This window comes from Suncus etruscus, chromosome 7, assembly GCF_024139225.1.
Source record: "Suncus etruscus isolate mSunEtr1 chromosome 7, mSunEtr1.pri.cur, whole genome shotgun sequence".
Taxonomy (NCBI): Eukaryota; Metazoa; Chordata; class Mammalia; order Eulipotyphla; family Soricidae; genus Suncus; species Suncus etruscus.
In genome coordinates this window covers 117,301,487-117,315,195 of record NC_064854.1, presented here as the reverse complement: position 1 = coordinate 117,315,195, position 13,709 = coordinate 117,301,487, and the positions used below count along the sequence as shown (strand labels likewise).

Below are 13,709 nucleotides of genomic sequence, written 5' to 3'. Positions count from 1 at the left end.
AAGTCCAATTTTTTTGGTGGGGAGAAATGAGGCCCACATCCAGCAAGTGCTCAGAGCTTACTCCTGGCTCTGCATTCCTGACAGTGCTTGGAGAGCCATACAAGGGGGTGCTGGAATTGGACCCAGCTTAGTTTTGTGCAAGTCAAGTGCCTTATTTGCCATACCATCTCACTGGAGTCACTAAGCCCAATTCTGAATAAAAGACCTTTAGCAATTGTATCATGATTATACTCAATTGAAAAGGAAATAGTAGAGGCTTACCAGCTTATAAGATTAATCATGTAAAGCAGTAAAAATCAAATATAAGGTTTGTTACAAAGTTTGTAAAAATCAATTTAACAGCGAAGAGTACATCTATCAATTGAATTTTTCTTTTTATCTCAGACAAGGGTCAATTGGTATTACTGAAATAGGGTTTGACTATTTTATTTTTAAGTTGATAGATGCTTATTTTTAGAGATTTGCAGGTATTATGAAATTCTTTCTGAATTGGTTAAAATCTGACATTTATCTTGGTGTGTTACTCCTGTGGATCTTAAATCAGCAAATAGTAAAATGACCTTTGCCTTCTAAATTCTTACTTTGTATCTGAGTCAAATATAAAATAAAAAGGATATATTTCTTAATATTCTCTGATTGTTTGGCTAGATTGATAGTATAGTAGGTAGGACACTTGCCTTGCAAATGACCAACCTGGATTTGATTCTTGGCATCTCTTATGGTCCTCTGAGCCAACCGAGAGTAATTCCTGAGTACAGAGCCAGGAATCAGTCCTGAGCACCACTAGGTTTGGTCTCCAAACAAAAAGTACATAAGTATTCTGTGATTATATTTTTTTGGAGTGTTAAGGAGGGACCAGGGACTCTTGGTACTCAGGCGCTACAGTTCCTGGCTCTGTGCTCTGGGGTCATCTGGAGCAGTGGGACCATAGGTGGTACTAGGATTTTAACTGGTTCATGGCCATAGCTGAAGCAAGGAAAATACCTTAACCTCTGACTATCTCTCTGGTCCAATATTATGTAATTATTGTCAAAGAAAGTTAGAATTTTAGACTTCTTAATATTTATATTAGAATTTGCTATCATTTTTTTTTTTGGAACTTAAGAATGGTATTATCAGGTAAAGTTGCAAGAGTTTGTACTTATGTGTCTAACTGCTTCCATAATGAAGTGACATTTAAAATTATTTTTAAAAATTGAGCAATTTCAAAACATAATACATTTTAAGTTGTTAAGTTAGATATACACAATCTTCTCTATTCCCACCATTAGTAAATATGATTTCTCATTTCACAGAGAGTTTCATTTACTTATGAGGAGACAGGGAGATTGGTAGGAAATACTTTAAAAAATGGAATTTGGGTACTGAAGCAGTAGAACAGCAGGCAAGGGGTTTGATTTGCACACAGGTAACCAATGTTTAATCCCACGTACCCCAGATGGTCCCCTGAGCCTGCCAGGAGTGACTCCTATGCAAAGATCTAGGAGTAAACCTTGAGCACTGCCAGTTGTAGGCCAAATTTTTTAGAAAAGGAAAGTAGAATTTTAATACTGAAAAAATTGCTAATGTAAAGCTCATTCAAAGTTTTATAAAAGAGAAGTTTATTTTAAGAGGTCATTCAAAATTGAGGGAACAGTCAGCAGTTTTTTTCTAAATGATGGACTTGCCTTTAGAAATGTGGTTTTAGTTTATATAGGCAAGTTATATAGGAAGTAAACATACTATGATGAAGTAAAAGGAAACATTTGGTAATGTCTAACATTTTTCAATTAAAGGAGGTTAATGACTAAAACTCTTGGTTAGTGGTAAAGGAGTCGTGCTGTGTATTATTTTCATAGACTTTAGAGCAGTCCCTTAAAGTCATTCTGATGAGAAAGAGAGAAAAGAGGGGTGAGAGAGAGAAAAAAAGGGAGAGACAGAGGGAGAGATGGAGGGAGAGAGAAAGAGAGAGTGGATGCAACCCTTCTGGAAACTTGAATAGTTCTACCAAGAACCTTAATGCATCCCTAGAAAACCATCACTGATGAAAAAATATTCATGCTCATAGATAACCAGCAGGTGGCCTTGAGATAGAAAAGGGTAGGATAATGCTTCATTCAACAGCAGTTCAATTTTCTCATAGAGAAATCAGTTTTTGTTGTTGGTGGTGTTTTTTTTTTTTTTTTTTTTTTTTTTTTTTTGCACACAGAATAAGCCAAGGAGCTATGAGTGCTTTATTGGAGATCTCTGGTAGTTTAAAAAAAAACTCTTGAAAGTTTATTCAGTATATTTAAAATCTGACATTGTCACACATATGTTTTATCTTTCCCTCAAAAATAGTTTTTCCTAAGGAATACATTTCAAAACCTTAAGATGTGATCAATTAAATCAATTTAATTTTTTAATATAATTTTTATTTTGATCACAGTGGCTTACATATTGTGGACAATAATATTTTAGGTACATATTTACATAAAATCAGGGGGGCTTCCCATCCCCAAATTGTCCTCCCTAACCCTCCGTTTTTGTTTGTTGGCGTTTTTTTTTATTTTGTTTTGTTTTGGGGTCACACCCGGCAGCACTCAGGGGTTACTCCTGGCTCCACACTCAGAAATCGTTCCTGGCAGGCTCGGGGGATTCAAACTAATGACCTTCTGCATGAAAGGCAAATGCCTTACCTCCATGCTATCTCTCCTGCCCCATTTTTTTTTTAATGGAGCTTTGTCTCTGTGTTTCTTTTACTTGTTTCCTTGGAATTTTTTTGCATTTTAATTAATTAATTTTATTATAATTATTTAAGCGCCATGATTACAAAATTGTTCAAAATTGAGTTTCTGTCATAGAATGTATATCACCCTTCACTAGTGTACTTTTACTACCACCAATGCACCAGTTTCTCTCCCAAGGATCCACCTCCACCTGCTGCTGGGGCAATCATTTTACTTCTTTCTTCTGTCTCTCCCTTTCACTTTCTCCCTGGTTTTCTCTCTCATGCTTTCTTTTCTTTTTGAAACTGTAGTTTGCACTATTATTAATTAAGGGGTACTATGCATGGCACTTTGCCCCTTTCAGCATCCAGAGTGATCAGTTCCAACTATCATCGTCATAGTGGAAGCTTTTCTACTCTTACTGCACTTAACTGCTTTTTGTGGCAAGCTTCCTGTCCTGAACTGGTCCTCAAGTTTTACTGACACAGCAGAATTTTCTTTACTGAAGATTTTGTTTCCTTTTGAATATATGGCATGATTTTGTTATCCTACGTTGCCAAATACTATTTATGTTTTTTCTTGTAGAGTCTGGCCACTCTCCTGATTACCTCTCAGATCATTAACCAAGTCGCAGAATCTTTTCTTCCTTACTGGATCCAAAAGGCACACAATGTATACGTGAAGAAGAAGATCCAGGCCTTGAAGGCTGACATGGATGCTACCTTGTATGAACAGGTTGTCCTAGAAAAAGAAATGGGAACTTATTTGGTAAGTTTAAATGCTGATCATTTCAATGCGGACTTAAAGCAAGTAACAGCCATGCGTTAAGTTTACAAAACTGGTATACATTCACTGACTTGTTAGTGGATATTTAATTAGTGATTTCCAGCCAGCCTCTTCTCTATACAGACTTTGAAACATACAATGTGTGAATACTGCTCCCATGTGTCTAAAATTTTGCCTAGTAACTCCAAAGGATAAACTTAGCAAATTTTGTGACTACTCTGCCAAGCATGGAAAATAGTCATTCCAAGAGAATGATGAGATGGCCAGGAAGGGTAAGTAGCTCTGATTGTATTGGACCATTCCATCTTAGAGAAAATATTGAAGTGATATGAATTTTTAGTTCAAATTACTCAGTGCTATTGTAAAGACAAAATTACTCCTTTAAGAAATCATTCTTGGGGCTGGAGAGATAGTTCAGCAGGTAGGTTACTACCCTTTCATATGGCCTAGTCAGGTTCAATCTTTGGCATTCCATTTGGTCCCCTGAGTTCCTCCAGGAGCAAGTCCTAAGTGCAGAGCCAGGAGTAACCCCTGAGTATTGCTGGGGTGAGGTCCAAAAGCCAAAAATGAAACAAAAACTAATTCTAGGGTTTATTTTTTTTTATGAAATACAAGTAATTATCTCTGATAATTTGGCCTCTATAATATTTGAAAGAGTATACTTATAAAATACTTTTTTATGCTTTTTGGGCCACACCCTTTGATACTCAGGGGTTACTCCTGGCTATGCTCTCAGAAATAACTCCTGGCTTGGGGGATGATATGAGATGCTGGGGACTGAACCAAGGTCCGTCCTGGATCGACCATGTAGAAGGCAAATGCTCTACTGCTGTGCTATCGCTCCAGCCCTTAACATGTCTTCTTGTGTGAAGTTCTGTGATACTCTGACTACATTTAATATCTTTCTATTTAGGAGGAAGCTACCTTCAGGTCCTAGTAACTTTATATTGCTGTTTATCTTATCTTGTATCTTCTGGGTAGGGTATTCTTCGGTGATGGTTCATTATGAAAATAGTAGGGAGAGAGAGCCTATTATTGTTAATATCTCAGTCTTGAATTAATTCAACTATTGTGGGACTTTTATTTTGTTGGGGAAGATACTTTTATAGTAGCTTTTCTCACGTTTAAGAATTGAAGTTGTATATTCACCTTGAGTAGAAGTTTATTCTTTCTGGTCATTTCTCCTTGACTGACTTAGCCACTGCTGCCCCTCACCCTACTGCCCCCATTCTCTGGCCACCAGAGTCCCAGGTATTTGAGGCTCCATCCAGCCTTTCAGTGATGTTGAAGTTTACAGAGTGGGTCACAGACTCAGCAGCAAGCATACCTAGACACAAGTTGCAATATCCTAATGGGAGTTCCAAAGGGGCTTTTATTTTTCATTGGAAAAAATGAACACTGCCCTCACTTCTAGTTCCACTTAAATCCTAAATGAATGGGGTTTCCAGAGGACTTTGACCTTCTTCACCTTTGCTGGTCTGTAGCTTTGGAATCTTCCAGACCCCTGCTGGCACCTTCTATTCCCTTCCATTTATCACTGTGCTGTTATTTGGCTAATTTTTGAATGATGATATATATGTATGTATATATATATTGTACTAAGATAAACACATATGCAGTAGCATTTTTTACCATTACTGTGTGTGGAGGAGAAGATAACACAAAACACGAACTGACATCACATCCAGTCCAGTAGTACCATTTCTGATTGGAAACATGCATAGATAGATAGATAGATAGATAGATAGATAGATAGATAGATAGATAGATAGATAGATAGATAGATAGATAGATAGATACATAGATAGATAGATAGATAGATAGATAGATAGATAGATAGATAGATAGATAGATAGATAGATAGATAGATAGATAGATAGATAGATAGATAGATGCAAGAAAAGTTTGGGGAGCACATGGGCATAATAGGGCACTGTTTTTCTCAAGTTGGTTTTATCATTCTTTAGAAACTCAAATTCCTATGAGGTCAGAATCCTTTCCTTACTTGTTCCAGGAGTAGTGTTTCTAACTACAGTTCTTTTTCTTACTCTGTACACACTTCCTCTTTTTCTGTTTTGGGCCACACTCAGCATTTTACAGGACTTCTGACTCTGTTCTCAGGGATCACTCTTAGCCCTTCTTAGGGAACCATATGTGGTGCCAGCGATTGAATCATGGTCAGCAATGTGCAAGCAGATGCCTTACTCCTGCACTCTGTTTCTTATTCTTCTTTCTCATAGAAACTAAACCAGCTGTCTTTCCCCCAGTTCCTTCATTCACATCCACATTTTTCAGGTCTGGTTTCATTAGTTCTCACCTAAAGCCCTTATTTTTACCTTTCTCTTTTACCACCTGCTCCAAACAGCAGCAGCTTTCTTATTTTAAGAAAAGAAAAAAACCACATGTCTTCTGTTTCCATTCCTCTTTCCTGTCCCTTGAAATTTCCATATTTCTTAAAAATCATTTTTCTATCATTGTCTGGTTCTCTGCTTCTTCTCTTGTAACCAATTAGGATCTGATATTAGTCTTTTTTTTTCTTCAGAATTAATAGGACATCATCCACTGAGGTTTCCCAGAGCAAATTTAGAGTCTTCTGTAGGCCAACTTTTCCTGGCTTGGTAAATTACATATAGTCCAGAGGGTTCCCAAATTATTTGGCTTGCTGCCTTCTGTTCAGAAACAGTATTGCCAGTGACTCCTGAAAATCTAGCTTTCTTTAAGTGAACAGAATGTGCCCTCCACTATCTCATATGTGGAACATAAAGAAACATCATAAAGGAATAACAAAAAGAAAAGCTCCAAAGGCAATAGAAACAGGAAAATTGCGCTTCAGAAAGAAGCTTGCCACTTTAAGGAGGGTGGGGGCAAGGGACAACTTAAGGAAGGGGAGACTAGGATGATGGAGGAGGGGAAAAGAGCCTTTTCTAGAGGTGTCTGGGAGAGAGGGGGCAAGAGGGAAATTGGGGACATTTGTGGAGGAAAGTGGACACTGGTGAAGACATTGTCTAAAATTTAATAACTGTGAAATTTGTGACTCTGAAATTCACAGTAATTAAAAATAAAAATTTTTTTTTAATAAAAATACCCTTCAGGGGCCGGAGTAGTGGCACAATGGTAGGGCATTTGCCTTGCATGTGGCTGATCTAGGACGGACCATAGTTCAATCCCCTGTTGTCCCATATGGTCCCTCAAGCCAGGAGCAATTTCTGAGCGCATAGCCAGGTGTAATCCCTGAGCATCACCAGGTGTGTCCCCCCCCCCAAAATAAAACCCTCCAAATGATTTCCAAGTTGCACCTGAGGCTACTGATCCCTCCTTACCTCCTTACTCCAGTTGATCCAGTGCTTCTGGCAAGGAGGTGGTGATCCCACTTTAGAAAACACTGATTTATACACTGTGGCCTTCATTTGAGCAGTATTAATTCATCTATGAAATGTATGTTAATACATTGACAGAACCTTAGACCTCACCATTCCCATCATCTGGGATTTCTAGGAGTACATAGCTGGGGTCAGAGAAATAGCACCATAGATAAGGAACTTGCCTTGCATGTTGTCCACATGCGTTTGATCCCTGACATCCCATATGCTTTCCTGAGCCCTAGCAGAACTGACCCCTAAGCACAAGGCCAGGAGTACACTCTGAGCATCACCAGGCTACCCCCCCCCAACTGAAGCTCCACATCTTTTTGTTTTGTTTTGTTTTTTGGTTTTTGGGTCACACCCGGCAGCGCTCAGGGGTTACTCCTGGCTTTACGCTCAGAAATAGCCCCAGCAGGCTTGGGGGACCATATGGGATGCTGGGATTCGAACCACCATCCTTCTGCATGCAAGGCAAATGCCTTGCTGCTGTGCTATCTCTCCGGCCTCAGCTCCACATCTTTAATGATTTCATTAGGAATAGGATTCAAGATTTAGCTGTTTGGGGGCCAGAGAGATAGCATGGAGGCAAGACGTTTGCCTTGCATGCAAAAGGACGGTGGTTCAAATCCTGGCATCCCATATGGTCCCCTGAGCCTGCTGGGGGTGATTTCTGAGTGTAGAGCCAGGAGGAACCCCTGAACAATGCCAGGTGTGACCCAAAAAAAAAAAAAAGATTTAGCTGTTTGACTACAGCATCTCTTCCCTGCAGGCTCTTTGATGTGAAATTAAGGAAATAATTTCTCTCACAGACTTGGAGTCTTTGAGAAGTAATGCTGCTCCTATCATTGTAATAGTGATTCTTTCTCTGCCCTAAAGCACTCCTCAGCTATTTGTGGCAAGCTTCCTACCATGGGCTGGTCCTCCTGGCCCTCATCTCTATTGTCTTTGCATAGTAATACCATACTATCTTTTTATTTTTATATATTACAAGTGAATACAATCATTCTCTGTCTCTCTCTTCCTCTGACACATTTGACTCAGCATAATGCTCTCTATATCCATCAAAATATAAGCAAATTTCATGACTTCACTTTTTCTTAACAGCCGTATAGTATTCCTTTGTGTAGATGTACCATAGTTTTTTTATCCATCATTCTTTTCCAGCTGCCCAAGTTCATTGCTGTTTTGTTTCTATACTAGAAAAAAGCCAAGTAACATTTATTTTTGTCTGAAATTTTTTATTGTAACACCGTGATTTATCACGTTGTTCATAATACAGTGGGTTAAAGCATTAAATGTTAGAACACCATTCCCACCATCTTTGTGACTTTCCCTTCAGAAATGTCCACAGATTTCTACCCACCATCCCAACCTGTTCCCTTAATAGACACAAACAAATTTACTTCACATTATTATAACACAAATTCAAATTGATAGACTTTTTATCAGTTTAAAATTAACTTTTCAAGGGCCAGAGTGATAGGTAGCACAACTGGTAGGACATTTGCCTTGCATGCAGCCCACCTGGGTTTGATGTCCTGTATTCCATATGATCCCCCAAGCCTACCTAGACTGATTTCTGAGTGCAAAGCCAGGAGCAACCCCTGAGCACTGCTGGGTGTGGTCCCCTAAGCCAAAATAGATAAACAAATAAATAAAATACAAATTAATAAACTTTTTAGGATATAGTATGGTAGGTAGGTAAGACACTTGCCTTGCATGTGGCTGACCTGACCTCAACCCCCAACATCCCATATGACCCCCAGATCACTACTGCCAGGAGTAATTCCTGAGTGTGAAGCTGGAGGAAGTCCTTAATATCACTGGGTGTAGCCCCAAATCAAATAAACTAAAAATTTTTTTCCGTATTTTGAATGAGATTAAATTTTAGAAAAATTTGTTCCTGCTGAAATTCTCCTATAAATATTTCATACTTTATTTATATTCATAATTTTCCTAATAAACTTACCACAGAGTGTTGAGCACAGTTAGAGAAATAACTACACCAACAACTATCATGACAGTGGTAGTGAGTGAGAGAAATAGAATTGTCTGCCTTGAATACAGGCTGTGGGTGGGGGAAGAGGGTGTTAGGGGGCATTGATGGTGGGAAAGTTGCACACTGGTAAAGGAGGTGTTCTTTATGATGTCTGAAACCCAACTACAAAATGTTTGTAAGCATGGTATTTAATAAAATATCAAAAAATATAAAAAATAGTGTTCCTAATAGCACATCATGTTTGTATTTAAATGATTAAAATTACTTATTCAATATTTTTTTGTTTATAAAATTAGAGGGGTTTTTGGAAGTCAGGCCTTCCTAGTAGTACTCAGGGCTGAGTCACTTCTGATAATACTTAGCCCAACTCTGCAACCTGACATTTCAATGTCTGAGCCTTATGATATGGTGATGCTCAGATCCTGGGAGCTGGAGAACACTGGCAGAGCCCAGACCCTCTTCTTCAGAGGCCACAGGAGGGGGAGGCCGCAATTCAAGTCTGCACATTTACATTGAGTTCCTATTGCAAACATGATTTATCCCCCTCCCCAGTTTATATCTATATATTTTTTTTTATTTTAAGAGTTGAGATTTTAGAAAATTTGGGGCCGGAGAGATAGCATAGAGGTAAGGCATTTGCCTTGCATGCAGAAGAATGGCAGTTCGAATCCCAGCATTCCATACAGTTCCCTGAGTCTGCCAGGAGCAGTGTCTGAGTGTAGAGTCAGGAGTAACCCCTGAGCGCTGCCGGGTGTGACCCAAAAACCAAAAAAAAAAAAAAAAAAGAAAAAAAAGAGAGAGAGTTGAGTTGAGATTTTATTTATTAAAAATAAAAGAGCCCAGCTTGAGTATACCCTGGGTGTGGGGGCTTGCATGGAGCAGGCGTGGGTACTTGGTGCTTGGCCTGGGTACTTGGGCTGAATTAGCCATGCTGGAAGGGTCAGGCATTAAACTTAAGGCCTCATGTATGCAAAGTATGTGTTTCAGCCCTTTGAACTAAATCCCTATTGTTTTTTAATAGACATAATTATTTTCTATATATTCGTATCTTAGATGTTTCTCATAATTAGCTCGCAGTTTTCATTTTTTAGTCATGGAGACAAGGCTCCCTATGTAATTTGTCTTAGGAAACTCTTATGTCTAATGGAAAGCTTGGCATTTAGTTCAATACAGTATTGAATGAAGAACATTTAAGGATAAGAAGTAGCTCAGCCCTTGATATCTGTGAATTCTTTGTTCTGTCCACCCTATACTTACTTTCTTTGTCATTCAAATCTACACCAAAGAAATAGTCTCAGTTCATTGAACTCTGAAACATGTTCTCTCCATAAGGGCTAGTGGAGGAAAGAGCTGTGATGGCTCACCAGACACCTGAAACTTGCTTTCTATAGTTGACAAATTAGATTTTTAATTCAATGTGATGAACCCCACAAAACAAATAAATACATTACTACAAATCCACAGAAGTTTTATAGTAGTCTTAATAACTGCCTTGCTCTGAAAGATTCCACAGAAGCTAAAAATTTGTCTTGTTCTTTACTAAGGTAGAGTGTTGCTCCTGGTTATTGTTATAGTTAATGTGTGACTTCATTAAATTTGTATTTGTTCCATTTTTACTGTTGGATTGTGTCCCAGATTTACTATATTTATTGATGCAAAAAATGCTCAGAAGTATAAAAGGACTGATAAACAGTTAAGGTTACTCTCTGAGTTAGCATGTGAGGTGGAAGTAGGATGAATTATTCAGGTTCAGTAGTGTGGGTAAGGACCTCCATAAGTCTTGTACACTGACATTGTCAGGAAGTCCTTGTTTGTGCAGTGCCAAGGATTAGACCCAGAACGTTCCACAGGCAAGATTTGTGCTCTGCCACTGAACAACCTCCTGACCCCACCCTTGCATGTCTACTGCAGGCTGCCCTGTGGTTGGCACATGGGCGAGGAACTGTCTGAAAATCTCGGCGAAGGCACCACCTTTATGAGCTTGAATAACACAGTTTTTGAAAGCTCAGTACATGCTGTCATGATTTCTTAAGAAGTGTATGTTTGTAAATATGGCCTGATAGCGAAGACTCTTTTCCCCAAGTCTTATTACTTTAGTCTTCAGAGAAACACGTTGATGTTAGATCACTGGCTATATTTTCAAACCACATCTGTATGCTGCAGCACAACAGAAGAAAATATTTTTTAGAGCCATATGCAACCGAAGAGTAGTTTAGAAGCCGCTCCCCGCTGAATCCCCAGCTGAGCATCAACCTGTCAACCTGCCAGCTCCCACGGCACACATGTTTGGCATGACTTGTTGGCAAGCCTTGCAAACAGCTAACGAGGCTGTCTTAAACTGCCTGGGTTCATGCTTCGAACTAAGTATCCAGAGCATCTGAGAGAAGCGCTTCCTACCATTCTCAGTTCTCTATAATTATGCTTGGTCTTTTCTATTTCAGTAAAGTATAAAAAAGAAACTGATTGGGAGTGAAATAGGACATACGTGAAAATTCTCAGCTACTGAACCTAGAATGCTCAGTAGGACTGACTCTAATATGCATTATTATTGTCAAATTAAAAATAATAGTGTTGAGACAAGGAGTTGACTTGAAGGTCTGTCGCACATGTTTTGCATGCCAGGCCTCCAGGTTTCACCCCCAGCATGGCACCATTTCCCAAGCACTAAAGGGTGCAGCTTCCAGAACACACACACACACCCCCATGTGTATATGTGAAGGTGCCTCTGTGTGTGTGTGTTTAATGCTGCTGCTTCATATGGTGAGGAAAATTTTACTAAACAAGTTGTTACGCATGTCCTGAATAATCACGAAGCCCAAGGATGCAGAAGTAGGTCAGCATGGCCTCAGGCATTTCAAGAACTATACCTGTCTTTCATTCTTGCCTTCCATGGAGCGTGTAGCTATGACTCCCTTAGTCAGGATAAATGTTAAGGTATTGTGAGAAGCAGGCCACCACAAGGCATTTGTAGTTAATTGCCACTGTAGAAATGTGGTGATTGATTCATTGTGGTGTCCTGTCAGTCTCTAAGGCCCAGGTATTTGCCTTAATGAAGACTCCTTTGTCCAGTAAACTATTAAAGATCATGGGTTTATTCACATTTTGCTTACCACCACCACCCCCACATATAACATACACACATACATACTTTCCAATGTGTGATCCTGTGCTTTTGTCTGGCTTACTAGATTCCCGGGAAAATACTGGAACTTTTCAAACCCTTGTGGATTCTCATTTCTTGGTTTGTTCTCTAGCACTTCCTGGCTATTCTGTTGAGTGCATCCACTGCTGCCTATCACTTTGGCAGAATGATGATAAAACCTACCTGGAAAAGAGGCCTTTAGCATTGGGATAGAATCAGTGAGATTGACCAAAGAGATTTTTGTAGGGTCTTCTGAGCCAAGCTTCTTAAATTGTGAGTCACAACCACAATGTAGGAATCACAAAAATTATCTTAGAGGGGAAATGTACTGATGCAATTATTTGGAAAAATGAAATGAGCAGCCAAAGCATTTTTTTTAATTTCAGGGACTTGAATATAAAGTTGCCCTTGCATTTAATTCTGTGATTGAAATTAAAGAATTTGGAGTGACACATTGAGATGTTCTGTTGTTTGAAGTCTTGGGATTTGTATTGCAAGTATTAGTATTATTTATTCTTATATTATATTTTTAATTACTACTACAATTTTATTCCCTAATTTTGAATAATGGTTGTGCTCCTACATTTTAAACTACCCAAACATACAATGTAGGTGACATTAATGCTATATTTGCTTCTTGTTGTAGGCATTTCTCGTTAGCAACTAATTAGTTTTGCTTTTCCCCTCTAAATTATGTAGCATTAAAAAATAGATCTTAAAAAGAGTCAACAATTGCCCAAGTTAATATTAAAGACACAGTACTGGTCTGTGTTTAACCTTTCAAGTGAAAGTAAAATTTGACCACTCGCAATACATGCTAAATCACCCAAAAAAAAAAGGCATGGTAAAAAATGTCTCAAGTGTTTACTTTTATTATGTGATATGAAAATAATGCCTGTTTTCTTTTTGTGGTCTACCTTTCCAGGGCACATTTGATGATTACTTGGAGTTATTTCTGCAGTTTGGATATGTGAGCCTCTTCTCCTGTGTTTACCCATTAGCAGCTGCTTTTGCTGTGCTAAACAATTTCACTGAAATTAACTCAGATGCCTTAAAAATGTGCAGAGTCTTCAAACGTCCGTTTTCAGAACCTTCTTCCAGTATCGGTGTATGGCAGGTAATTATTTGATAAAATTCCTGTCTAAACATGGATTTTTAGAGTTAAAGAGCATCATAGTATTATAGAAAGAAAGTCTGAAATGTACTTAGGATATTTAGAAGCAGGGAAAGACATTGATCGAGAGAAAGCAAATCAAAATGAGGCATTGAGGCATTCTAGGAGCAGCTATTGTAGCTTTTAATTCCACTTTCTTTTACCTTTTAGTTGGCATTTGAAGCAATGAGTGTTATATCTGTGGTCACTAATTGTGCTCTGATTGGAATGTCACCGCAAGTGAACGCCCTTTTGCCTGAGTCAAAGATAGAACTCATTTTGATTGTAGTAGCCGTGGAGGTAAGTGAAAACTTAAGCCTTTCTGAAATTTCTACATTGGACACCTCTGTTGTTATCAAGGATGCCCCTGACTGTCAGTGATTGGTAACTTAGCAACATGCATTTACTGATAAAGAAAGCAAACCATTCCAGGTAATAAAAAGACCTGAGAAATGAAATTATGACTATGTATTCTGGTTATTGGTCAAGTAAGAAATAATAATAAAAAAAAATCACCACAGTGAAAATCGGAAAATAACTTTTCCAGACATTGTTGTAGCCTGAGTAAATAAGTCCTATT

The 13,709-nt window shown here is 38.5% G+C and overlaps 1 protein-coding gene across 1 annotated transcript in view; it reads left to right on the top strand.

The window, feature by feature from the left end:
- Positions 1-13,709, top strand: part of ANO10 (anoctamin 10) — a 186,477-nt gene that overhangs the window by 33,026 nt on the left and 139,742 nt on the right. Inside the window, 3 exon segments of the mRNA XM_049777443.1 lie at positions 3,273-3,455; positions 12,902-13,093; positions 13,301-13,429. Coding sequence (XP_049633400.1) covers positions 3,273-3,455; positions 12,902-13,093; positions 13,301-13,429 — 504 coding nt within the window.